At 37.2% G+C, this 26,098-nt stretch overlaps 1 protein-coding gene across 1 annotated transcript in view; it reads right to left on the bottom strand.

Moving 5' to 3' along the window:
• XRCC5 (X-ray repair complementing defective repair in Chinese hamster cells 5 (double-strand-break rejoining)) overlaps positions 1-26,098 on the bottom strand; it is a gene marked incomplete at its 5' end in the record, with an annotated part of 34,928 nt that overhangs the window by 5,505 nt on the left and 3,325 nt on the right. Inside the window, 10 exons of the mRNA XM_010294375.1 lie at positions 928-995; positions 3,021-3,117; positions 3,641-3,750; positions 11,209-11,278; positions 13,343-13,436; positions 17,509-17,705; positions 22,157-22,290; positions 23,548-23,638; positions 25,041-25,178; positions 25,848-25,910. Of these exons, the coding sequence (XP_010292677.1) occupies positions 928-995; positions 3,021-3,117; positions 3,641-3,750; positions 11,209-11,278; positions 13,343-13,436; positions 17,509-17,705; positions 22,157-22,290; positions 23,548-23,638; positions 25,041-25,178; positions 25,848-25,910 (1,062 nt within the window). The remainder of the gene's footprint in view (positions 1-927; positions 996-3,020; positions 3,118-3,640; positions 3,751-11,208; positions 11,279-13,342; positions 13,437-17,508; positions 17,706-22,156; positions 22,291-23,547; positions 23,639-25,040; positions 25,179-25,847; positions 25,911-26,098) is intronic.

Below are 26,098 nucleotides of genomic sequence, written 5' to 3'. Positions count from 1 at the left end.
TAATGTAAGGCCTGGAAGTTGCAAAAATCAATGTGGCATCTTTTAGAAAAGCTGCTTCTCTTGAAAAGTACTTAGTGATTTTAGCCACAGGTTTACCTTCAGGGGTCTGTAATACAAGGACCTTCTTTCTCCTACACTATTTAAAATCAAGGTCAGCAGCCTGATATAAGAATGGCTGCCTTATCCTCTCCACATAAATATGATTTTTGACAGCAACTCTGACTTCTGCTTTCTTTCAAACAGAAGGCACCATTCTGCCTGTTAGAATTCGCTCCTTTGTAACTGTAACATCCTTCATTCATCACTGCAGTTACTGAAGTGTTGTATTCCTGTAGAGAGAATACCTGCAAATACTCCAAAAACTTTTGTTTCCAAAAGGATCCAATATGATCACAATATTAATAGCAGCAGCATCTATGATGTCCACCAATCCACAAGAGCTGCATAAAGTGGAAAATACAGCTATCATTGCGTATATGGTGAAAACTAGCCATAACAACTTCATATTGCTAGAACTCATAACACCTTTAGACAAAAAAGTATCCCTAATCTTGAACTCATGTGATAACAATGAGATCACAGTTCTTTCTATGAAGTTCAGATAGTGATTTTGCATACATAAACAGTCTATTGCTGTTCCACTAAACTGAGTGCCTGAAGTTCATATTCTTTGTAGAGGATATTTTCAGATAATGATGTCAATACATGCTACTTTCTAAAGACCAATTAAAGCAAATGCTGTGGCACATGCTAGGGAATTATTTTTGTTCTGACTTGGGGCAATTTCAATTGTGTGGCAAAAGGACACTCTTCTTCCTTCTTATGAATCCTATTTCATTTATCTGAAGATTTATCCACATCAAGAAAGAACCTTCTGTTCCACAGCATGAGCTCTATACAAATAGATGCTCATTAAAAAAATGATACCTTTTCAGCCTCTTCACTAGTCACCAGACTTCCCTCTGCTTCATCTTTAGTGATCAAAGAAATTCTGTCTAAAAAAAAGGAGATATAAAAATATCATTAGAAGGCTTCCCAAAAACGCACTTGATGTTAAAAGTGAAATGAAATGAAGTCTTCCAACTTCTGAATGTGTCATCAGCACCAGCAAAAATGAAAAAAAAAATATTGCTCAAAGGAAAATGTGACTTGCATAAATGAGTCAACTATGGTATAAAAATAAATTAATGAGCATATTCATAAGCTTGTGGAAGTATCCATTTAGGAAACTGCTAATATTATGACAATCAAACTAATGAGACACTGAAATCATAGAACACAGATGAAATGCTGAAAATCTACCCGAAATTACACTTTTAGTCATTCTTAGCATGCTCTTCAGTCCTTAATAGCCTTAGAAAAATTAATTCCTAACATACAAACACTTATGCTGTGATTACCTACACTCTGACTACCAAAGTGTTGGTCCTGCCCCTGCTTTGCTCCTTTGTTGTGGCAGCACCACCATCCTGTGCAGTGACCCCCAAGAAAAAAATATCTCCATTACTTTTTACCCCAATAGTTTTTCCAGTCTAGCTCATCACCTGGCTACACAAATGCTTGTGCCTGAATAAAGAATCTGTGGGTGCAAGAGCAAAGAACAATAAATTCATAAAGGTTTCAGCAGCAGCACAAGCATAATGCCACCTTAAAGTGCTCATATAACTACATGGCAGGGTTTCAGGAGACATGTAAGCTTGTCAGATCTGCCTTACTCCTGAGCCACTAATTAACTCACATCCATCCCCTTTCAGTGATTGCAGTCGCTCAGGACAAGGCCCAATGCATACCACATTTGGTAGAAAAGAGGGCATGGGTCATGTGGCAAGAAGCAGAGAAAACTTCTGCTTACGGCAACAGCGAGCGAAAAGCAGTTTTTCAGCTACCTACTGAGAGGAGCTAGATTATGCATAAAGCACCATGATTTTACCATCTTCTCACAAGAAGATAATCTATTTTGTATGAAAGTATCAGGTTTGTATTTGTAATTTTTTTTTCCTCAAAAATATACTCCAGTTTGTTAAAAACTCTGGTTTGTACCAGCTAAAAATTATTAAAACAGTATTCTAGCATGGCTTTGGAAGAGCCAATTTTCCTACTTTCAAAGTTTGTTGGTTTTTTTTGTTTCTTTCCCCCCACCAAATTTCTTCAGAGAAGGTCCCCTACAATACTACTGAATATAATCTTCTTTCAGTGTTGTCTTGTGCTGTTGTTTTTGTTGCTAAACAAATCCCCACCTTGTATTTTGAAAAAGTTGGACAAAGTAAACATTATAGAGTGTCTGGAGTTCATCACTTTGAAAGGTGCTATAAAAAAAGTATATCATTGGATTTTATAGCATGCACTCTTAAGAGATACAGCTGGGCATTTAACAGATTTTCTTAGCACTGGTTCCCATTAAAGACAAGAGTATGACGTAAAAGATTTTTTTAGTCCACCATGTTTCACATTTGTGAAAACATTCCCTTATTTATCACTTGTGTAGTGTCTGAATGTCTTTTGTAATTGCACTGCTGTGCATCTCCCAGTTTAATCATAAGTACGTGTCACACTACCACATATTCTGTCCCTTCAGGTTGCTTAAACACAAAATGATCAGTGACATATTTCAATGCTATCTATGCCTTTTTTGAAGTTTAATTTGGAAGAATCTTTTTATATCTCTGCTGCACGAGTTCTTTCCATTTATTTTGAAATTCAGCTGAAATCATATCTTCTTCTCCTTACCCTGTAACATTTAATTTGTATCTCTTCTTCCACAATTAATTTACCATTTCAACAAGACTTGGCAAGGCATTATGGATACTGCTGATATGAAACTATTAGTGCAAAAAAAGGAAGTTGTAATGTGAAAGGTTTTTTTATTTTTTTTAAACAGGCTGCAGGAATGAACCATATCATATGCTGCTCTGGGTTTAGGTTAGCGTCCCATTGCTAACAACGTCTTCTCTTACATAATGGATAATACAACTAGAAATACCTCTTTTTTTTCTTTTTTTTTATTTTAAATGCCATCCTACCTTGTATCATGATCTCCCAGAAATCAGCTAAGGCTTTATCTTCCACCTTTGATTTCAGGGCCTGCAGAAAGTCATTAAAGCACTGCATCTTGGACAGCTGAAAAAAATAACAGCAATGATAACAGAGAAATATTAAAGTAGCTTACTAAGGAGTGCTACGAACTTAGTTCTTCATGAAGTCATCTAACATGGTGAACACAAAAGTCAGTACAGATTTTGGGGCTTATCTCTACTAAAAGCAAGAGTTCTAAGGAAAGGGGAGCCACAAAAACTGCCTTTCAGAAAGCTAGAAAGACTTTTTTGCAACTAACTTTATTTAAGAAGAAATTTGCAGGATTGCTTATTTTTCTTTCACAAGCAGGTCAGAGGCCTTGTGTTTTCATCTTTAAAAGAACACAAAGAAAAGCAAATAATACCAGAGAACCTAGTCCCCGTTCCAGTAAGAATAAAGAAATATAAAATGCAAATAGATTTTGAAACTTGCAAACAGCATAACAGATTTTAATCTACGAATCAATTCTTTTTGCTGTAGCAAGAAATTATCAAGTTTCTACTACAGCAAATAGGCCCATCATGTCTCTAATTTGAAAAAGCTGAGAATTTTCACATATTAACATTACCTTAATAGCCTCCTCTCTGAAAACTCTGATACAATTGATCCCTTTCATGTAGTACTGTGAACCTTTATTTTCCAGAAACTGATCAATGCGGTTTATCAACTGCTGACTCACTGAAAGACAAGGAGAAATAAATAAATCAAAGAATGCACACTTTCAAGGCAAAAAAAATTTTTCCTTTACATCTCTCTTGTTCTATTCCACAGGCATCAAGAGATAATCATACCCATACCACCTCAAGCTACTCAAGTTGATAATTGTTATCTAAGCCACTGACAATTACTTCAGCCTCTCTGGAAAAGACAGATATACTAGGAAGAAACACAAGCATAGACAAGGCAAAAGTCTTCCCCTGAAAGCCAAGAAAAAAAAACACTGGCCTAGCTTTTTTGATAGAAAGTAAAACCAGAATATTTTGGATCCTGTAAGCTGAGAGAGGTTTGTTCTACAATGCAAAACATATCTGCTAAACATCCTTTGAAATACAGGCCTATTTCAATAAAAGCATTAAGTTTACAATGAAGGTGTAATATTGTCAAAACAACAGCTGTAGGGTGATTGGAGTTAAAAGACTACTTTGTTGTTATTGACATTAGAGTATATCTTGTCTCTGTACAGGAAGTTTGATGGTTTTTCATCAGGGCAATGCTGTTCATGATTATGGAGATAAGTATTACAAACTGTGCATGCCTGACAAAAGAGAAGCAGAGGCAAACAATGAGACTTGCACCAACAAGAAGGGTAACACCAGTTTCATCCTCACTGTTGAGCTCCTCAAAGGTAGGCAGCTGTAAAACACTGCAAACCTGACAAGGGAAAATGTCACCAAGAGCTCTACAAGCCCAACTAAATTCTGCTGGATTTTAGTACTTTACTTTCTTCATGTTTAATTACAGGTGAGGAACTGTCCAATTTTACCCTCTGGCAGACACCTCAGCCTGGGAAAAGACAAGAGTGAAGGGCATACAGCAGTGATCTATAAACTCAGAAGCACTCTGAAAAGGATGAATAGGCAATGATAGTCCACTGCCTCTCTCAAAACAAGAGCAAAGACTTGAGTTAAAAACAAATAAAAAAAAAAAAGCACCTCTTCAAACAAAACCAGTTAACCTCTTTACTACAGGTTGCTGTGCAATGCTGCAAGTTTTAACAGCTTAAAAAATGCTTGAACAAAGTCTTAAGAGAGTTCTTAAGAGAATTCTTAAGAGAGGAACTCTATCAGGACAGATTAAAGATAATGTTGCCACTAAGGAAGAAAATGCAGGAAAGCATTCTGGACAAGTCACAGTATCTGCCTGTCCTGTTCTGGTATTGTTAACAAGACTGGTTACTGGATTACCTTTAGCCTGACCTATAGCCCTTCTTATGTTCAGATGTTATGGGCATATATGTCACTGCAACTATTTCAGCCATGGAAACATCAACATAGAAAATCATCATAAGTAAACACACTGAGAAAGAGACATCGTTTAAATACTGTATTCCACTCTGCTCACTGGAAGCATACACAGTACTAGCTGTTCTATTTATGTTTCATAAAATGCCGAACTGAATCTGAAGGACAGCATCTCTGAAAAGAGTGAAACAAGACATGCTTGATATTCTCCCATTAGCTTTTGACTCCACGGTTTTCTAGAAAAGGAGGTAGATGTTCTGTCCAACAGCAGCTATCACACAAGAAAGCGTGCTAAAGTGCCTGCTGCTCCAGAGGTGATCAGCTTCACTCTTTTTATTTGTTTTACCAGTAGCTGACAAACTAAATTGAAGTCTCACTACTTAAGCTCCCCAAGTTAAGTCAGTCCATTTTTTTCATGGTTAATGATTTTCTCATTAAATGTTCTAATTTCTCACGAATTGTACTAGTAAAAGCAAGTCCTGCTGGTGTTTTCAGTGCTGGTGGTGGTGTTTTTTAAACGCTGCTTTTTCATTGATGTGTTAAATTAAAACCCCAGGCACTATGAGGGTGCAATAAAAGTCTTTATTGTCAGAATGATTCCAGAATACTGTTCAAAATTATCAGACACCCTACTACTTTTGCATTTAATTTTTTTTAAATCCTTTTCCATTTCATTGCACTGGCAGGCATCAGAAGAAAAGACTTCTTCTTGCTACTGACTGTGAACTGCCTCCTTTTGAAATCTGTTGTAAGGAACAGAAAAAAACCCTACAATGTTCTACTAGGCACTGAAAGACCATAATATACGCAGAAAACAGGTTATGTGGCAACAATATTTTAAGACAGATTCTCCCAATATGTTGAAACAGCCTGGCTAAAATTGGGTCTGTCCATCAGGTCTCCCTCAAATGACAGGCCAATGATTGATGAATCTAAAACAGATAAAATTCCCGTGTTCTGACTAGACCACCAAGTCACTTCAGGGAGCCAAAGACACTCTGATATGCCCCAGACAAATCTCAGGCATTGGGGTTTTGAAGAGCAGGTCCTAGAGTTACAAACTGACAGCCTTTTCAGGCCACTACTGTGTAGTAACAACTTGTTTTCTTCTCCCCCAACATCCCTCACACACATTTAAGGAAGTGAAGATAAATTGGAATTCCAGCACTACTAATAACCACCATGTTTTGCAGATCATACCAAGAAATTTTTATCTTCTGCTTCCCTCTTCTACCATACCCAACTGGTTAGATAACAAGCACAGTGAAAAAAGTTTGGAGAACTACAGGTAAAAAATTAAAAATTAAAAAATCTTGGAATAGGAGATCTTTTAGTTTTAACAGAATTTAGTCCCTTCCCCACTGGCATTCAAATACATTTTCTACTCTAAAATACATTCACCAGTGCTGTTATTTCTTGTGAAATATGTCATGAACAATTATATTCACTTTTTATCCCTGAACAGTTGCAGTACAAAAACGCAGTTATATTTTCATGTTTTTTCAGCTCAGTCCTTGGTCTTGATTACTATGCCAACCAGATTAAGCATAATAATAGACAAAGCTGTATTACAGTCCAAATTCCATTTCCTTGGGGATTCCCTCTCCCCTCTAAAAAATTCATCAGGTTAAAAAAATAGCTCTTTCTGTAGATAAAAGACTCCTGTTGTTACCAATCTTTTGGTTTATCCACTGGTGGTAATGATTTGTATTAATGGACTTAAAGTAAGTCACTGACAAATCAGTTAAACAACCTGATGATAAATTTTAAACTACTGCTCTGCAAATACCATCTTTTTGTAACTGAAAAGAAGAAAGAAATTATAATCAGAAAACTGTCCTAATTTTTTAAGGACCTACTTCACCTTTAAGCCAAGAAATAAGAATTTTAAGATCAAGAGCTGTTGAACTACTCCAGTGTCCTATAAGGTGCTTTTCAATTTTGATTTGGTCTCTCTAAATGGCCTGTGGGTATTGATCAGAATGATTTGGGCTGGATGTCTGAAGGACATCTGGTCAGTCCAAATCCCCGCTTAAACCAGGGTCACTGTGGGTCACTTTGGATCAGGTGGCTCAATGCTCCACTGACTTGAGTTCCAGGTAGTTCCAAAGATGGAGAGTCTCCGAGTTCCCTGGGCCTGTCTTTCTATGTTAGACTACAATCATTGTGCTTCTTATATTTGTTTTCCCCATAACATCTAACCCAAATTCTGTTTGTTGCAACTCGGAGCTTTGCTTCTCACCTGATTGCTATGCCCTTCAAAGACAAATCTGGCTTCATCTTCTTTGGGAAGCAGACGTACGAGAAACTTCAAAGTGATTTTATATACTCAAGTATTTGGTTTACAAATACTCTTCCAATGATTTTCATTTCATTCCAATCATTTTCATCAAACCAATCATTGCATTTGGCCTACCTAGCAGTATAGCATGAATAGTCTCCAAAATACACAAAAACATCCAGTAAGATAAAAATGCAAAGTCATATGTCAACAAAAAGTGAACTTAAATACTAGTTTTTTTAAAAATATATCTTAGGTCTAGAAAGAGACATTTCTAAAGAAAATCTTGCAATAAAATACCACCCTCATTGCAACTGTCTAATAAATTCCCATTGCAAATCTCTTATTCACAATTCTTTTATGCCCACAAAGCATCCAGTGCAAAACTGGTGTTTTACATTTTATTTAAGAAACTATCTACATGCCATGGCAAAAGTGTGACACCTCAGGCACAACAGAATATCTGCTGACATCTACATGAGCAATTACTGACTCTTATTTTTCTAGAAATGCCTAGGAATAAAAATATTAACAAACTTGCTCTAAATACAAAAATAAGTGTTTGGCACAATTTGTCTCTGGACATTTTTTCTTACGTCCATAAACTGTAAGGTTATCATTGCAAATTTCTCTCTTCACTGACAATCAGGTAAATAAAAAAAGCTCTTCCCACTACAGGACTTCAGACATCAAGTTCTCAGATAGGAGTCCTGTAAGATGCAATGAAATCTGGCCTATAAAATTGCACAGAAAATTTACAATCAAAGAAAATATTATGCATGTCAGTATCTTTTTTACCCCACGTGAAGCCATCTTATCATCTACAGAAGTGTACGAAAACACAACACCCCATATCAGACACCTTCTGCTCTCCAGAAATGCAGACATGGATGGAAATCTGTAAATAGTCAAACAGGATGAACTGGTAGTCATGTGGCTACTCCTCTGGCATTACAAAGATGGCCAGCACTCATTGCATTTGAGAATCTTCTTTGCAGCCACAGCCATGAAGAAACTCATTGTACACCCTTGGGAGTAACGATTAGATTCCACTCAGGCAAACTAATCTATTTTATTTGCATTCATTGACAAAAATGTCGGAACCTGTTGTCAGAAGACTGCTCTTTGTGATGACTGTGCGCTTGTAACCTGTTCAAATTAAGACCTGCATAAAATGACATCTCTCTGGCTATGAATGCAAACAAGAAAGTAAAGATATCTGGAGGGGAAACACAATACTAGTTATATGAGCAATCAACACTAACCAGTAAGCTGACACCCTCACACACAACTCATCACATAAGCCATAAGTGGGTCCCTACTGTAATAAACTACACAGACGTCAATTAAAAACAAAGTTGATTACTGTTTCAGGAATTGAGCTGCCAGTCTCAGAAAACTTATCCCTAGGGCCCTTACCAATTTGAAACCCTCAGATTTTCTATAAAAATGTATTTACACATTAGTGACCCACTTCTCACTAACAGTGAATGCATCGTTTCTCCTGCTCTGGTCTGCGTGGGACCCAGCATTCAGACACAGGCTGACTTGCACATAGGCTTCTCCACTGAACAGCACAAACCCTGATCATCAAATCCCAGTGAGGCCACTGCAGGATATGCATTGGTACTCATTTTTCATGATAAATATACCTTCAGGACTTCCTACAAGCTGTTTAGAAGAATTTTAAATTTTTTTTTTTAAAATCCCTTGTCATATTTTGGTCTTGATAACTTCATAATTTTGGTGAGACACTTGTTGTGGACTGAAGAGGATGTGTGCAATTAACCTGCAGCTTAATTAAAAAGCCACTGTACTGTCAGTATTTAAAGTACAACTCTTTCTACTGCTAGAACTTCTCTATCTACCAAAAAAATCCACCCTCAAGGAAACAGTTGAAAGCCCTTTCCCCTCCCTATGGGAGGGACTCTGTTGCTATTTTGTGGGGAGGGAGGAAGAAGGAATTGCTGCCTTTTTTAGAAAGAGAATGTAGGTTCTATTCAGTTTGGAAGACTACACTGGATGCTCTTTTTATACAAGAAAGAAGCAAAACAGGATGCAACCTAATAGTTCACCTGTCTGCATCCTGACACATATAATGTAATTGTGGAGTTTTTTTTCCAATAAGGTATTTGGATGTCACAGATTATCCTTTCTTGCAAAGACTTTTTACATTTCACATGTTGTAGCAGAGGAAAAAAAAGTTTCATCACTAAATGACATTTATGTGACACACAATTATATTTAAAAAAACCCCTTAGAACCACTGAATAGTTTTAAGGCAAAATTTACTATTCACATAACCAGAATGCAATACAGCAAGCCATTAAAAACACACCTGTAATGTTTTATGTATTAAGCTACCTAAAAGCCTCTAAAGCAGAAGAAGGATTATGCAGAAGAAAAAAACAATATGCAGAGCATGTTTTTATTTATAGCGGCTTTTCTCCTTTAAATGGGTGACTGCACTACATTCTGTCTAACTATACCTTATAATTAGAGCACAGATCACATGTAAAATAAGAGCAGATTGCTCACAATTTCAGAAGCCATCCAAATGTGTTCCGCAGTTATCTCCAGCACAGCTACCAAGCAGACATATTTAAGCACTCTTTAGCTAAACCATCTTCAAGGGTAATCACTACACTTAGTTCTGCCTTAAAGCCTTCCTACATGATAAAATTAATTACCGTAACAAAGTAGTCAGCTGTTTCAGAGTTTCTGCATTCTAATATATTGTACAATGCTTTTTTACTGCATTTTAATATATCTGAGACTTGAGAACACAATTCCAAGTATTTTTTCAATAAACAATTTCTTCTGGATCCAATGCAAAATCCATGTAAAAAGCTGGCTAGCTGGCTTATAAGTCTGGAAATTCTGGAGAAAAATAGCTATGTAGGCTTTAACAGACTGTATCACAAATCAATATACTACTCAACACTCTCCTCAAACTATATCCAAAAGGACCAAAGGCCTTGTTGAAATACCCAGCACCTCACTTCAGCACCTCTGCAAATCTTTTTCTTTGAAAAGAAGAGCTACAATAGTGGCTATCGGGCAGATGAGGTTTATCTTGCCAAAACCTTCAAATCATCCTTTAAAAGAAAAAAGGACCCCATCCATCTTGTGTGTTCTTTTTGGGATACCTTTGGATTACATATATCCCTGTATAGCTATTCCAGTAGGGAAATGCCATACAAACAAATGATAATTCGTTTGCATTTTCAGACTTAGGGCATGGAAGACAGTGGCTGACCTGTGCTTTGTATTTTTCCTCACCCCTGCATCAAAACCCTGTCTTGCTGTACACTGAGAATAGATCCAGTGCACACATTCTGCCTTCATCATTAAGAGTCACATACTACCTGCTTATTACACCCTAAATTCATCCATGCTTTCTTTTGCTCACAAGCCGTAAGAAGTTACCTTTGCATGTAAAGATTTAAATCCCAGGCATCAGATTCTCATTTCTTCATAGAACAGAATAAGTAGACAGTAGAAGACAGGTTTCTCACACTGTGCACAGCCAACACTCCTCCACTTCAAGCCAGAAAGATTCCATGAAGCCAAATGAGAAGCTGATCCCCAGTTTGAATGAGGCAGTCAGTACCAAGGGATCTCCTGTTACAAACACGTGAAGAGTTGCTCTGATGCCTCAATATAGCTCATCTTACACAGACAGAGGTATCCGAGACTTTCAAACAGGGAAGGCAAAGATTGACGTGGGAATTACAAGTGACACCTTTCCTTGCTGAGTGGCACTAGAAGCTAAGCAGTAAACTCCAGAGCATCTCACATAGCACTAGGAGCTTATGTTTAGACAAATGGATTGTATTTACTGAACCCTGAAGATGCTACTAAGTATAATTAAGATAGATAAAAGTAATTTACCATCTCTGAAGTCAGCATTTTTCTGCCTCACCAGAGTTCGGAAATCTTCTGCTGGGTTAACACTGCCAACCTACAAAAGGTACAAAAATGATACAATCACCTGCCAATATCCATCTTTCTATTCTTGCAAAGCAACAAGAATCTTTAAATCTCTGTTTATTTTAACATGGAAACAGAAGCTCTACAATTCTCTGCATCCGGACTCATAAAATTAAAGTCTTACAATGTATGTTAATGCGCAGTACTCCTACCTAGCAAAGGTTAGTTATGACATGAGCAAGATGAACTTACACTTACTATGATGCACTCTTATAAGCCAATTATATTCTCTGGGATTTAGAGGTCAGAAGCACAGTAATTGAGGCTATTTGCTCGTTCAGCTTTGAGACTTTTTGTAGCACAGACCTCTCACTAGTCTTGACAGACACTTAATGAGGAGTGGGAGCTCCCAGACATGTGGGTACAGAATCACTGGTGTTTGCCACTCCAATAGGAAGCTCAAAATTAAAAGCTTGCACTCAATTCATCTACCCCTTCTGGCCCAGTCTGACATTAGAGCTGAAGCTCTAAATGGGCATACAAAAGCAGAAATCTTACAAAGGAACTAAAACTGAGTCAAATATAAATAAACATCTACTGAAAAACAAATGCAATAACTTTAAAAAAAAAATTACATTGCTTCACATTTTGTCCTGGTTTCAGCCAGGGTAGAGTTAATTTTCTTCATAGAAGCTAGTGTGAGGCTATGTTTTGGATTTGGGATGAGAAAATGTTGATAACGTGCTGATGTTTTGTGTTGTTGCTAAGTAGTCAAGGACAGTCCAGCTTCTCAAGCTGGCCTGCTAGCAAGAAGGCTGGGGGTGCCCGGGAAGCTGGGAGGGGACACAGCTGGGACAGCTGACCCATGTTGACCAAAGAGATATTCCATTACCACATAACGTCATGCTCAGTAGATAAAGCTGGGACGAAGAACAAGGAAGGGGTGGAGGGACATTTGGAGTGATGGCGTCTGTTTTCCCAAGAAACCATCATGCATGATGGAGCCCTGCTTCCCTGGAGATGGGTGAACCCCTGCCTGCCCATGGGGAGTAGCGACTGAATTCCTAGTTTTGCTTTGCTTGTGTTTGTGGCTTTTGCTTTACTTATTAAACTGTCTTTATCTCAAACCATGAATTTCCTCACTTTTACTTTTCGATTCTCTCCCCCCATCCCATCGTGAGGGAGTGAGTAAGCGGCTGTGTGGGGCTTAGTTGCCGGCTGGGGCTAAACCACGACACATTTCCTTTCAGAAACCAAAATTCTCCTAAGTTTATTTGAAAAGTTTATGCTTTGCTGTCAAAATAATTCTCCAATCTTTCTATCAGCTTGCTTGGTCTTTTCATGTTTCTTCTAAATCTGGCAATGCCACTTTTCAGGAAAAATCAGAAGTGTATGTTAGGAGTAAAAAAAATATTTAAGTCTTTTTAGATTTTAAATATTTTCAAAAATCTCCATCATGCATTTTAAAAAACAACCTTAAAGGATAGTCTGAAAATAAGTGAAGCTATCTCAATTAATACTAAATCACCGTTTTTCCTGTAATTCAAAAAATCAAATAACGGAAGGTGCACAGTTATGATACAGGCTTCATCTACCCATGTACACAATATCTGGAATTAAGCTAGACGTTTAACCTATCAGCAAGATGAAGCCGAATTTGTGATTTAGAACCCCAACCAATGCAGAGAAGAGTCTCTAAAATCACAGCAATACATCTGATTAAATATACAGACGCAACTTCTACATTGCAGATGACATGAAAGAGAGCAAGAACAAAAGTCAACCACTGAACCCCAACTCTGAGATTCCATTTTCTTCAGATCCTCAGGCTTGCCCTTTAGATTTCTAGACACGGAGGGAGAATTTTGCCCTCAAATATCCAACACTGATGGAAACTTGTGCTAACATACACCTAAGGGCAGAGGAAGTTGTCTTTACAATCTCAGCAGAGAGTTTCAAATCTACAAGTAGACAATATTTCAGTCACGTTTTAGCTAGAAACTGTCTTTTTATCAGGAATGCTGTATATTCACTATAATACATTACAGAAATTAATCTTCCCCTTTGATAATCAGATTTATAAAAATATACTTACAGAGGTGACATTGCCTTCAGAAAGTTTTATGATGCTAAAGCTACCTTCCTCATCTTCAGTTTTTGGTTTCTTAGAGGTGGATCCATCTTCACTGCTGCAAATGAGAAGGACAAAAATGAATGTAAACACATAAACTGTCCTGCCTACTAAATAGGGATTCAGTAAATTAATGAAATATACACTGAATGCCGGACAAAACTTCATTATACAACCTAAACTAATTTTTCCCCACAGGCTGCACAAAGCAGACAGTAGAAACAGAGATCAAACTTCATCTTAGCTTAAAGTAAAGGCACCGCTTGTTGACACTGCAAGATTATTCATGCTTATTTCAGGAGTGGGTTTACTCATGCAGACCTTCTCTACCTTTCTAAATACAAAATATCTCCAGTGACTTTACTTGGAACCTGTATAATGAATTAACCTTGATAATTTACAGTATATTACATAACATTTGGTATTCTCACCAGATCTTCTTAACATGAAATGGCAATGAAACTTGACATTTAAGTAAGAAATTAATTTACTCTTCAAAAATTACCTGCTAGTTCCTGTCTAGGAATTGATAGCTACCACAAATCTGTTTACACAGCAGCTTTTGCATCTAATGACCCATATTGTCCATCAGCACACAAGAGCTTTATAAACTTCCACTTAGAGCACTCAAAACCTGCTAGACAAACCCCAATTATGTATGTAAGAACTCTCTTAGGACATTTTAAGCTCCATCTCAAAATGCTTTCAAAAGACAATTTGTTATTTTTAAAAAGCTAACTGTGATTTTAGGCTACTTTCTAGCTTTGCCCTCACAGATAACATATAGCAAGGTGTACATTCAAACCAGGAACTTAATTGTAACATCTAACGTGCCAAACTTTAGAGCACTTCTTGGCAGCAGAAGAAAATCCAGCTAATCACAAAAGGGGAAGATCAGACACTGTGTTCTACGTCACTTAACGTGACAGGCTACTGACAGGGAAGAATTGATTTCAGTTTAAGAATGACTGAGAGCTACTTGGTGATCTAAATGGCAGTATTTGTGTTCAAGGAATCCCAAAACAAAGAAAGAAGTTTTTCTTAAAAATTCTACTACTGCAGCAAAAAGATGATGTAAGAGATCCTGGACTAGGTGCCATTTTACATTCTACAAGGTTAGAACCGATTTTACAAATTGCATTGCATGTTACAGAAGCAATCAACTATTAGAAAGAACTTGTACAGTCTTCCTTTTTACCTTCTAGAGCACAGTCCTCCCCTACTTTACAATCTGTATCTAACCCACTTTGTTTCCGTAGTCTTCTCAGTCCTTTACTTAATTTTATCACTACTGAAATTAAATCCCTTCTCAGCAACTCCTGTCATCCAGCGTAACCTTCCTTATCATTCTAGGAGAAATGATGACTTTGGTTATGCCTCAGGACAAGGATAGGATTGCTTCACTCTCAACTGTGCCAACTTTCTGGCTGACCTTGAAAAAGTTGCTTGATTGCTCTGGACAGCCCATATGCTGTAGTATATAGAAGTCGTCTGTAGAATGAAGAAACTGATACTTAACGGATAACACCAGTGAGTTTAGAACTTCTACTTGAACCAAAATTCTTGTATACGGACATGGTTTGATAATGGTGAAAAGAACAATGAAAATTCTCCGTTAGAATATTTTTCTCCAAAGGTGTTTTCCACTCAATTGCAATGTCTTGCAATCTTTTTCCTCCTGCATTATTTTTACTGATTCAAAATGCGTTGGGATTGGAGAAAGAAGGAGAACATAAATGATGATGCTGCATTTAACTACCGAGAACCAAATCTATGGCTGTCATTAATCAGTGCAGTACAGCAGAAATTAATGAATCCATACACATTTATACCTGCCAAGGATCTGACATTTAGAATCTGTAACTGGTAATGCACTGATTAGCAGTATTTTTAAACTGTAAAACATGCAATTACTATTTGAGAAAAATTAACAAAACCCAAGATTAATTTAAAACACCTACTTCTACATTTCTATAGAAGCCTCTTACATACTGCAAAACTGGATCAGGTAACAGTCTCTCCAAAGCCAACTTAAAAAAGTAATACTTTACAGAATTTTTGAAACTACAGAGACCTTAACAAAAGTGAAAAAAATGAATGCTGAATATTAAAATCTGAAGTAAATATCATGTCTATATTTATGCTGCCTTAATCCCATTAGACCTTTAAAAATTAAGCAGAGATGGATCATGTCAATATGATAGGAGACACAAATCAGTTTTAGAAAACAAAAATAATGGTCAAGAGAGCTTCTAGCCTCTTTTCAAAATGCCTGAGTGCAAAATATCTAGATCTGACAGTTTTAATAAGTTGAATGTTACCTAGCATCTAACATTTTCCTTAGTCATTGTTGCAGTGATGTACTTTCCTTTATCAAGTGATTTAGTTATGTCACTCAGCTTTTCCCCAAACACAGAACAAAAACATAAAGTTAACACTTCTGTCGTAGTACTGACAACACTACTGTTGCCATTCATTACTACAGCAATACCATTTTAAAATATTTTTTAATCCTATTACCATTCATTATTCTTTGCATAGTTGAGTCTGTATCCTTTTGCCTCCCTTGCAGATTATTTTTTAAATCATTTTAATGCCTAACACCAATTTCTTCGTGTGTTTCATTCTTTTTCAAATATTTTTATAGCTGCTTTCATCACCCCTCTAAAGGACACCAGTTTTTAAACAAAATAGCTTTCCTTCTTGCTTATCAAACTGATGCCTTTAGGGCAATATGTTTTTAAGCAACTACCAGCAATGGGTCCCTGGTTTTTGTTTAAATTCCCTCTCTAGCTTCTTTGAACCCAAGTTTTTTTTTTTAAACTGGTTCTATCACTTTTTAGAATACACATATAAACGTATGTATGTACACACACAGAGAATCTGGGGCACAGAGCAAGGACAAGATAATTTAATCAGTATGAATTCACAGAAACACCAGGGCAAGACAGGCACACACAGCAAAGAACAAAATAAAGAGCAAGGCATTTCCCAGTCTGTATACAGAAACATGCTCATTATTCCAGAGCAGTAATGTGAGAAGTCCTGTGTCATGTGTTCCCGAAGACAACATGCTGATAAGGCTCTAGCCAACCCAAGGTAAAGGATATATAACAGCTCAGCTAAGCAAGGCCTCAAAATGGCTCAAAGTCATTGTTCCTACCACTGAAAGCACTGGGCTAAAAATGACAAAAGGGAGGGAGAAGGATCTGAGAAGTCTCGAATATCCCAGGGGACCCACTACTTATATTCTAGGCATTCAATAAATGAAGGTCTAAGAATCAGATTTTGTTTGAGCAAATTGACTTGTGGCAGGGGTGACAGTACCAATGCAGTAGCAATCACACATTTATTCTTCATATTTGCAGCACAAATAAAGTAAACACAGTATATGTAATAACAAAAAAACCCACCTGTTCAGACAATAGATGTTCCTGGAAAAGTCTATGACAGTTTGATTTTTCAAGACATCCATATTTACTGCACAGCAGATAATAATGAAGCTACTTTTCTTTTGATTTGGAATTCAAAATGAAAGCTACAGAACAAACTAAATCAAGCATGCTGAAAACAGACAGTCATCTTTACAGCTAATTTAAAGCTCTGCAGCATTTATTTTAAACTAAATCAGACATTCTGTTATTCTTATTTGAACTATTTTATAACTACCAGTAGGACAAACTGTTTGACCAGGAGAGAGTAAGTAATGCAACAGGTTGCTCAAAGCAGATGTGCAGTCTCCTTCTCTGGATGTTTTCAAGACCAGACTGGATGAAGCCCTGAGTTACCTGTTCAGATCTCATAGGTGACCCTGCTTTGAGCAACAGATTAAACAAGAAACCTCCTGAGGTCCCTTCCAACCTGATGGATTCTGTGACAACAAATATAGACATGAGGAAACTACAAACTGGTTCCTCATGTGTCTTGCCCCATAATAGTAACACCACCACTATTCACAAGATACCCCAGACATACTGTGGTACCACAATATTTTCCACTCATCAGTATTTTTTCAGTATGTAATTCATTGATCTTATGTTCAAAAGACTCTAAGCCTGCTTCATGCAGCAAAAACAATCTGAAGTGTCAAAAAAAGTTTCCAAAAAATCCATAATACATCTCCAACTTACTTGTCTTTGAAGATGTCTTGAGCAGTCTTCTCTTCTTTTTTCTTGCCAACTTCCTTTAGGGGGAAAAGTGCTTTTACTTTCTCAAGAGGAGCCTGACACCTTTCTTTTACCACAGAGGGCATCTCTAGCATCTCCAAAAGTTGCTGTTCAATTGGTGGCAATGGCTCACTGGGGTGAAAAGCCTTATGCTGCAAACACTGCAAGAAACAATTTGAACAAAGACAAACTTCTAGTTTATGTGTATGCCTGACAAGTGTTTATGTGTTAAATATGTTATATTTATACCATACAGGTATACGTGTATGGTACAAGCAAAGTATCTTCCCTCTTAAAGAAACTACCTTCATATTGCTGAAAAATATTCCAGCTCACAAGTGGATTTAAAGTCATATAATCAGCCGTTTAAGGAGAATAATAATGACATTAAACAAGAATACTGATGCAGATGAGTGTTCCCACACTCACTGGAATTGAGTTCTATGAAAATTATTAGGAAAATCCCAGGAATGAGTCACCTGCATCTATTCAGCTTCTTAACTTCACTTTACCTTTAAAATGCAGTTGTATTATGAAACAGTCACATGGGAGAGATTTTGATACATTCCAAAATTAGGTAACGAGATATATACCCCAACCATGTATTCCAGTTTTTGTTATAATTTATTGTCCCTCAAAAGAAAATATTTCTTCTTGGTCAATAAAAACTCAGTATGCACAAAAGAGAAATTTTCACCAGTTTAAGAGCAAATGGAAAGAAAGAAGTTAAATGTGCACAGGTGAGGCACAGAATATACGTAAGTTTGCAAATTAGCTTTGAAAAAAGTCAGGGAATGAAGCAGCCTGACAGATGTACATCAAAGCTGGAACAGATGGTAGGAGCTACAGAGGAGAAGACTTTTTCACCAAAGTGTAAAGACAGTGCACACAGTCAGGGAGCCAAGCAGAGGGAGAGAGATGAAGTTAAGAGGCAGACTACAGAAATTCCACTGAGAATTTTAAAAACAAAGTAGGTATCTCTTAAATGTTGTGAAGTGTGGGATAGCAGTACAGATGTATGTGTATGTGCATATATATACACAGATACCAGTGCATGCACACACATATGTACATAAAGACACATGGTACTTAGTGGGAGAGTAATTTTTCCAAGCCCATTGTACTAGGTGAATCAGACACAAGCGTGAAAGTAAATACTCAGTAAACTAGAAATATAGCAGAGATTTGCTCCCCTGTTGGCTGTCAGACATTACATTAATTTAAAAAACAAAACCAAAGCAAACAAAAAACCCTTCCATTCATAATGAAAAGCTGCCAATAAAGAAAATCCAGACCATATGCCACACATCAATACTGATGCGCTTTCATGCTGCCATTAAGATTCCAATCCATATTAGAGAGTACTTTCAAAAGGAGGCAGTCATACAAGGCTACTGATTTGGAAACACTTGTTATGATTTAAGGCATAATTATTTTGAAAGAGAGAAAAAAGGTTGCTGGAAGCTGCAGTAATGGCTCTTGTGATACAAAAAACCAATATTAAAACAACATTAGGGGATTGAATTAAACTCAAAGTCCCCTGTTGTGAATGTATTTTTCAGGCTTTTGCATCTGAAATATCTATGTGTGCAGCTGCAAGAGCTGAGCAGACTGAGTAGCAACAGCCTCCACTTGCTCCTGTTTTTAGAGTAGAAGATGACCTCTGAAACCTGAGATAGAGGTACCATCAAAACTCAGGTGCTAAATGGAGATGAAGTTGAACAGACTTAACCTGAAATTTCTAATCCCAAACAGTCCCTGTTAACTTTGCTTTCTCTTCCTTCTGTGCCCAGCAAGAAACACTCCTCCCTTCACTGGCTAGAAGGCAACCCACACTGCCACTGGCATCCAGACTCACCGTTCTATTCATGCATGTTGTCAGCAACGTACCAGCTCCTCCTTGTCTTTCCTAATTGCTTTACATTTCCAGCCTAGGCATGTAGCCAGCTTTCAGGAACAGGGGTCACACTACGATACTGGTCAATGGATGTAATGAAGTGCGCTTTTCACATAATTAATTCCATGATAAGCAATGGCATAAATGCATAAATAGACAGGAATTTACTGCAAGAAAGCCTTGTTCCCTTCCATACAGTATCTAGGAACACACTTTTGCTAGAAGATATTTTAGCAAATCTATAAATCCTACAGGAACCTGATAGTATTTAAAGTCTTAGAATATAGGAGACGGATTCAAATGTCTAAAAGATAAGCATCTTATCTATACCAGTCACTTGCTCACTCTACACTACACAACTACAACTATCATGTACTTAAGACCTCTGAAACAAGAAGGATCAATTACTGTCCTAAGGTTGTTCTTTCATGGATTATGGAATAGATTTGGACAACTCAGCTTAGACTAGTTAGCTAGCTTTAGAGTGGTTAAATGAATTCCAACACAAGTACCTTAGAGTTCCGTTTACATCTAGTTTGCGATGATTTCAACATTACCTTCCAACAGATTCACTACTTTCAACCAAAGGTAAGATTACTTGTTGCTGAAAGCCCTTCCACATTTCTGTGAGCTACCTCCTCTCTCCCTACTGCTCTGTTTTTTGAAAGAAAATCACTGTACAGTCCAACCATTTACAAATGAGCTCCATCATCGAATCATCATAGAATCTTTGGGTTGGAAGAGACCTTTTAAGGTCATCTCATCCAACTCCCCTACAATAAAAGCAGGGATATCTGCAACTAGATGAGGTTGCTCAGAGCCCCATTCAACCTGGCCTGGAATGTTTCCAGGGATAGGGTGTCTACTACCTCTCTGGGCAACCTGTGCCAGGGCTTCATCACCCTCATTGTGAAAGATTTCTTCCTTATATGTAGTCTGAATCTACCCTTTTTTAGTTTAAAACCATTACCCCTTGTCCTATAACTACAGGCCTTGCTAAAAAGTCTGTCCCCATCTTTCTTGTAAGCCCCCTTTAAATACTGGAAGGCTGCAATAAGGTCTCCCCAGAGTCTTCTCTACTCCAGGCTGAACAACCCCAACTCTCTCAGCCTGTCTTCACAGCAGAGGTGTTCCATCCCTCTGATCATTTTTGTGCAAGCACTGTGGACAGGAACTGTGTACTACCTAGTACACTGAACAGTCAATAAATACTTTTTCCACCAGTAGCATTCACCCTTATCAAATCCTAGTATCCTCTAAGGAAATTGGCTAGATTCTAGCAGCACTCGACTCAACTGCTGACACAACACCATCGTACTGTTTCAGAATACAAATGGCACACCTAAAGAAACATCTTCCATTGATAGGCAACATTCACTGAACCAAAAGAATGCAAAATTTTATCTAGCAATATAATAGGGGAAATTCTATCCTGTGTGTTTCATTTACAAGCAAAACCGTATTTGTTTTGTAATACCCAAGCTCTACGTTTCCTAAAATAAAGTCATGCAGAGGTCAATCCATTTTAAGCTCTTGCCCAGCAATGACCTTCTACTGATCAAATCTTGCATTCAGTTACACACTGCCTTGTCAATATGACTGGGAGAATTTGAAAGGTACACTGAGTTCTTCAGGTGTCAGTTGGGGTAGGATTTGAAGACAGTGGGTTTACATGTGTTCCTCAAACATGCATACGACCTTCAGATCCTTTGCTTCTTTTGACAACACTGAGGCAGCATGGCTTTTGGAAACCAGGCTAAGTTTTCTTAATTTAAAAAAGCATCATCTTCCTACTTCTAAACTGAAAAAAATTTCATTTGGAATTGCTGAGGTATGATGAATATGGTTGCTATAATACCATTTTTGGTCAATTTTCAGAGTGGAGTCACGCACTCAATATATCCCCATGACTCTGTATACAACACAATTCTACAGCTGCGTAAATCGCATCTTAATTTTCCTTATTTTTGAATTTGCTGTGTCTTTTTTTTTTGAACACTTAAATCCCAATGTATAATTAAGTCTCTCATCCTCACAGTTGCATAGAAAATCTTCACGATATGAAAGGAATGGAAATTAAAATGTAGACAGCTTGATATAGTAACTGCAAAAAGTGTGAACTGTTCTGCTCGCCCGTAAATGCGTCAGCTCAGACACCCAAATGGAGTATTTTAAATGCCAACAATGTTAACCATTTACTACTGATCAAGTTCACCTCACACTGATCTGTTTTGGAATCACTGTTAGATGCAACAATGCACAGAAAAGTGACTCTCCTTCAGATTTGATGGTACACAGAGTGAGGAGCTAAAGAGATCCCTGATTTTCAGTCAATTTCTCTCTTTGTTCAGCAGCTGAAGACCAACCCTATGTCCACACCATGACTGTGGCAATACAGTGTCAAAAACCCAAGCAAGTTTCAACTTGTCTAACCTAGGTGCCTGTGAATATCGCTGATCCTGTTGCAGACATATCAGCACAGGTGTAATTTCCCTTGTTTCCTAGAAAATTTCCTAAAATTTCCTGAGAAATTCTAAGAATAAAATCTATGTCAGGGACAACATAGAAATCACTGGCTATCCCATACTTATATGCAAAAGAATTTATATTCCCATCTTCACAATGTAGATCTTTCCAATGCGAATCAGAAAAAGACAGAAAGGTGAAAAGTCTTAATAAAAGAAGTTTTTTAAAATGCCATATAGTTTATCTCACCTGATATAACCTCTGAAAATGAGGGTTTGGGATTTTGCTGGGCTTGAACAGGTCCTCAAAAGTTTCTCCATCATCATCTTCATAAACCAAATTCATAGAATCAATCAAAGAGTCAACAGCAGATAACTGATCCGCTAAAGCAGCAATTACACACAAAGGAAAATTAAATACACTTGCAGGTGGATGCATTTCTTGAAACAATTTATAAATGAAGATTCACTTCACAGTGTGAGATTTTGACCAAGTCATTACATGCCACAGAATACACTGCAGATATACATGTGCCAATAAAGAATATGGATAATGGACACAGGAATAAAACCCCTGCTTTATTTAAGGACTATAATGTAAAGTCATAAAACCTTTCTTTTTTTCCCCAAGACCTCAATTATTGCTGCCTTTCTGCTTCCATTTTTCTTCCTTTTCAAGATGTTTTTATATGCAACAGAAGGTTTATAGGCCACTTAGAAAATAAGGAGAACAGTTGGTTTGAAAAACTAAATGGCGTAATATAAATTTTAGAAGTTATGATTGCAAATTAACACAGTTCACAATAGTCAACTACTGCTTTGGTAAAACAGGTTTTAGATTTGTTCTCAAACTGCTCATTATGGGCAAGAAAATAGAAGCTGTTCCAGAAACAACCCAGCATGCTTTATATATTATGTGCAGATGCCCATTCAATGGATTCCGTAACAAATTAAAGAAGTGGGAGCGGACTTGAAACTACACCGTTTACACTCATTGCTGTGCAAAATTCTCAGAACAGTGAGTCAAGCTTTGTATGGCTGCATGTTCTATGGCACTCCAATGACGCCCTCCGTCAGTGTCTGGACACCAGTAAGTGCATGCTTTAAAAAACAACACACTACAGAAAATACAGTCCTTGCCTTTGTACATTATATTAACAAGCCATACTGCAACTGGCTACAGGACCAGCTTTGTACAAACAAAGCTGATGCTTCTATTCTAATTTTAGCTAGCTAATCACATATTGTAGTGCTCTCAGAGTTTGGCCATTTGATTTAACAAATGAATTCAAAGATCAACAGATACGGAGGACTAAATCTCAGACGTCTCTCTCAGAGATCCTGTGAGACTAATAATCCCATAACTCAAGCAGAAGTCATTTAACAGGACATTTTTAAAATACTGCCTGCAAACCTTAAGCCTATTCAGTCTAAGTTTGCTTAGTTTTGATACAGGCTTTATACTTCAAGATGGCATCACCATAATGTATTCCCAGAGGGCTGTTTTGGTTTTTTCTAAGCCAAAATAATGCCAAAGCTTATGTGTTCACTGGAAACCCAAATATTCTAGCTCTTTTAGAGTGTCTTAAAGGAAGACAAGTAGGTTACTTTGTCCAGCTGCCCAGTGAAGGACTATCTTACCTGTAGGAATGCATTTTTTGTTGTTTTTCAAGGATGAAAATATGTACTGTCTTAAGTCTTCCATGTAGGGTAGTTGCACATAGATGAGACACTAAGCAAGACAAAAGAAGAAAGAAACAACTGAACCTGAACTTAAAAAAAAAAATCTAAAGTATCCCAAAGTGCCCTATCAGGGCAATATAAACATTATAAAAATCCAAAGATCTAATATCTGTGTATATCAAAATACTTAAAATAAAATATTTACAGAGCAACACAGTTTTAAGCAGAACGAAACACAGCATTATTATTATAATCTAGTGATAGCTACACTCCTCATTTTTCTACTAGTGGCATAAAGACCTCCCAGGTCATCCAATCCCTTTTTCTTGTGCAGAGTTCCAACCAGCCAAGCTTCAAACGCCCCATACATTGGTGCTTTGGGAGGTTTTATCACAGAGCTTACTGTGTTTCAAAGTCAAAAGCTGGTTTTGCCTTTTTAAGATTCTCAGCCTAACCTTTTCTTTATTCAAATACCTCCTCCAGCTCATACCACCCTAAATAATTCCTTTACATCCTTTATGTTTACATCCTTCGAAAGTCTGAAGACTGTTATATCCGCCCCCACCTTCGTCATTGCTTAGCCATGCTATACATTCTCAGCTCTTTCAATAGGTTCTCATAAGAAAGATTAGTGGAAACATATGCAGCAAAAATTCTGACATACTGCGTTGCTTCTGGGTGTCTCAGAATTTTAAAAAAAATATTTCAAATACAATTCTGCTCTGCACAGAACTTTCTTTTTTTCCTAAGAAACAGTCTTCATTTGCTTTCTCCTGTTTTTCAAAATAACCTTTTCAAGTAAATAAATACACTACTGTCTTCTTAACTCTCCATATGAATTTAAATAACAGCTTTAATGCTGTGAGCTCCTCCCCTCGGTTCCAGTTGACTTAGAAACCTAATGACAAGACTGTAGTTGGACATGCCTGAAATGCCATACCAACTATCAAATTCAAATTTTGTGCTACTCAGAAACCTGGAGATAAATCTGTAATTTAAGAAAATCAAAGAATCTACCACAACTTTGGATTGTAAGCGGAGTGATAGGTAGTAACACAGAAAGAAAGCAGTGGGTAATAAGTATGTGATTACACTGTTTCTAGACACCAAAAAAATTTGAGATTTCCAGGATAACAAAATGAAATTATTACTATGTTATTAAAATAAAAATCAGCATTATTTAAATCTGTAGTATAGAGAATACTAGTATAAACATATGGCATTATTTTTCCATGTATTTTTTCTATGGAATTTTCTTAATATTATTTATTACCTCCATGTCCTAAGACTTGGTACTGTTTCCTAAAATCACTCTGAAAAGTCACATTGGTTTCTTCTGATATTACATAACACTGCAAATTCATATGGTTCAAATATGACCATTTATTAATCAGTATTTGTAAAGCATCAATATGATGGCTCTCTACAGAAAGGTAAGGGTGAAAAATTACCTCGTATGCGTCCTTAATATACGGAAAAGCTACGCCAACTTGAGGGTTGCATCTTCTATCATAAGCATAGCGCACTATAGCTACCATTTGCATCTCATCCAATGCATGAACAAGGGCAGAAAAAGCAACTGCTGCGCTCTGAAGAAAAAAAAAGGTCTAGAGAGTCATGCACGGTCTCATTAGTCTGCTGAAATACATCTTTCATGGTGAATTCAACAGCACTGATTTAGTCAAGACTAGTCCCCATTTCAGCTATAACTTCAACACAAGCTTTTTTCATGTTCAAAAAATGAAGAAGCAGAAAGGTCAAATCTCATCATGATAGTGGAACCATTCAAAGCTGAGCAAACTTTAGATGCAGCACATTCCACCTTTTCTGCTAGGTGTGAAGAGCTCTCAGAAGTATTGAGAGAAAGGGAGGGAAGTCAGACTCTTAACACATCAGAGCACTACAGTGAGGTTTCTACCTCTAATGTTTAAAATAATTTGGAGGTCTGTTCTAAATAACACAGTGACAGGGCACACTGTTGCTCTGCATGAGAATGGACTTAAGCACCAATTCCAGGTTCCCCAAGCCCTTGCACAAGCATATTTACCAGTCGCTCATTATTAATGATATACGGTATTCATTTGGGGTCTAACCCAACTTGTTTTCATCCTAATGGGAAATGGAACAAGACCTCTGTAAGCTGCATTAAGAACATTTGTTTTATTAACAAAGAAAGAAGGGACAAGTTCAAGCACCTCTACTATTCTTTTCTGTTCCACAGCAGAACATCTTCAGCATTAAACTTCAGTTCACCTTACCTCATCATCTTTCGCTGCAAAGACCTTCAGAACCTGGTTGCCCATGTAGTAATGCCTCTGGATCTACAGATTCAAATCGTCAAGAGTTAGCCTGATCTAAACCAAATGTTATTAATGTGACTGCACCAATTAAATTATGAAACAACTAAGACATTATTCAACTGAGAAGCCTCAAAATTTGATTATTGTTCATAGAAGCTAAAGCCCTGTATGTTTCATATCTCCATTTATCACTCAGTATGGATATACAG

This window comes from Phaethon lepturus, unplaced genomic scaffold (genome assembly GCF_000687285.1).
Source record: "Phaethon lepturus isolate BGI_N335 unplaced genomic scaffold, ASM68728v1 scaffold10219, whole genome shotgun sequence".
Classification (NCBI taxonomy): Eukaryota; Metazoa; Chordata; class Aves; order Phaethontiformes; family Phaethontidae; genus Phaethon; species Phaethon lepturus.
The sequence above is the reverse complement of the archived record's forward strand: the minus strand, read 5'-3'. Positions and strand labels throughout refer to the sequence as shown.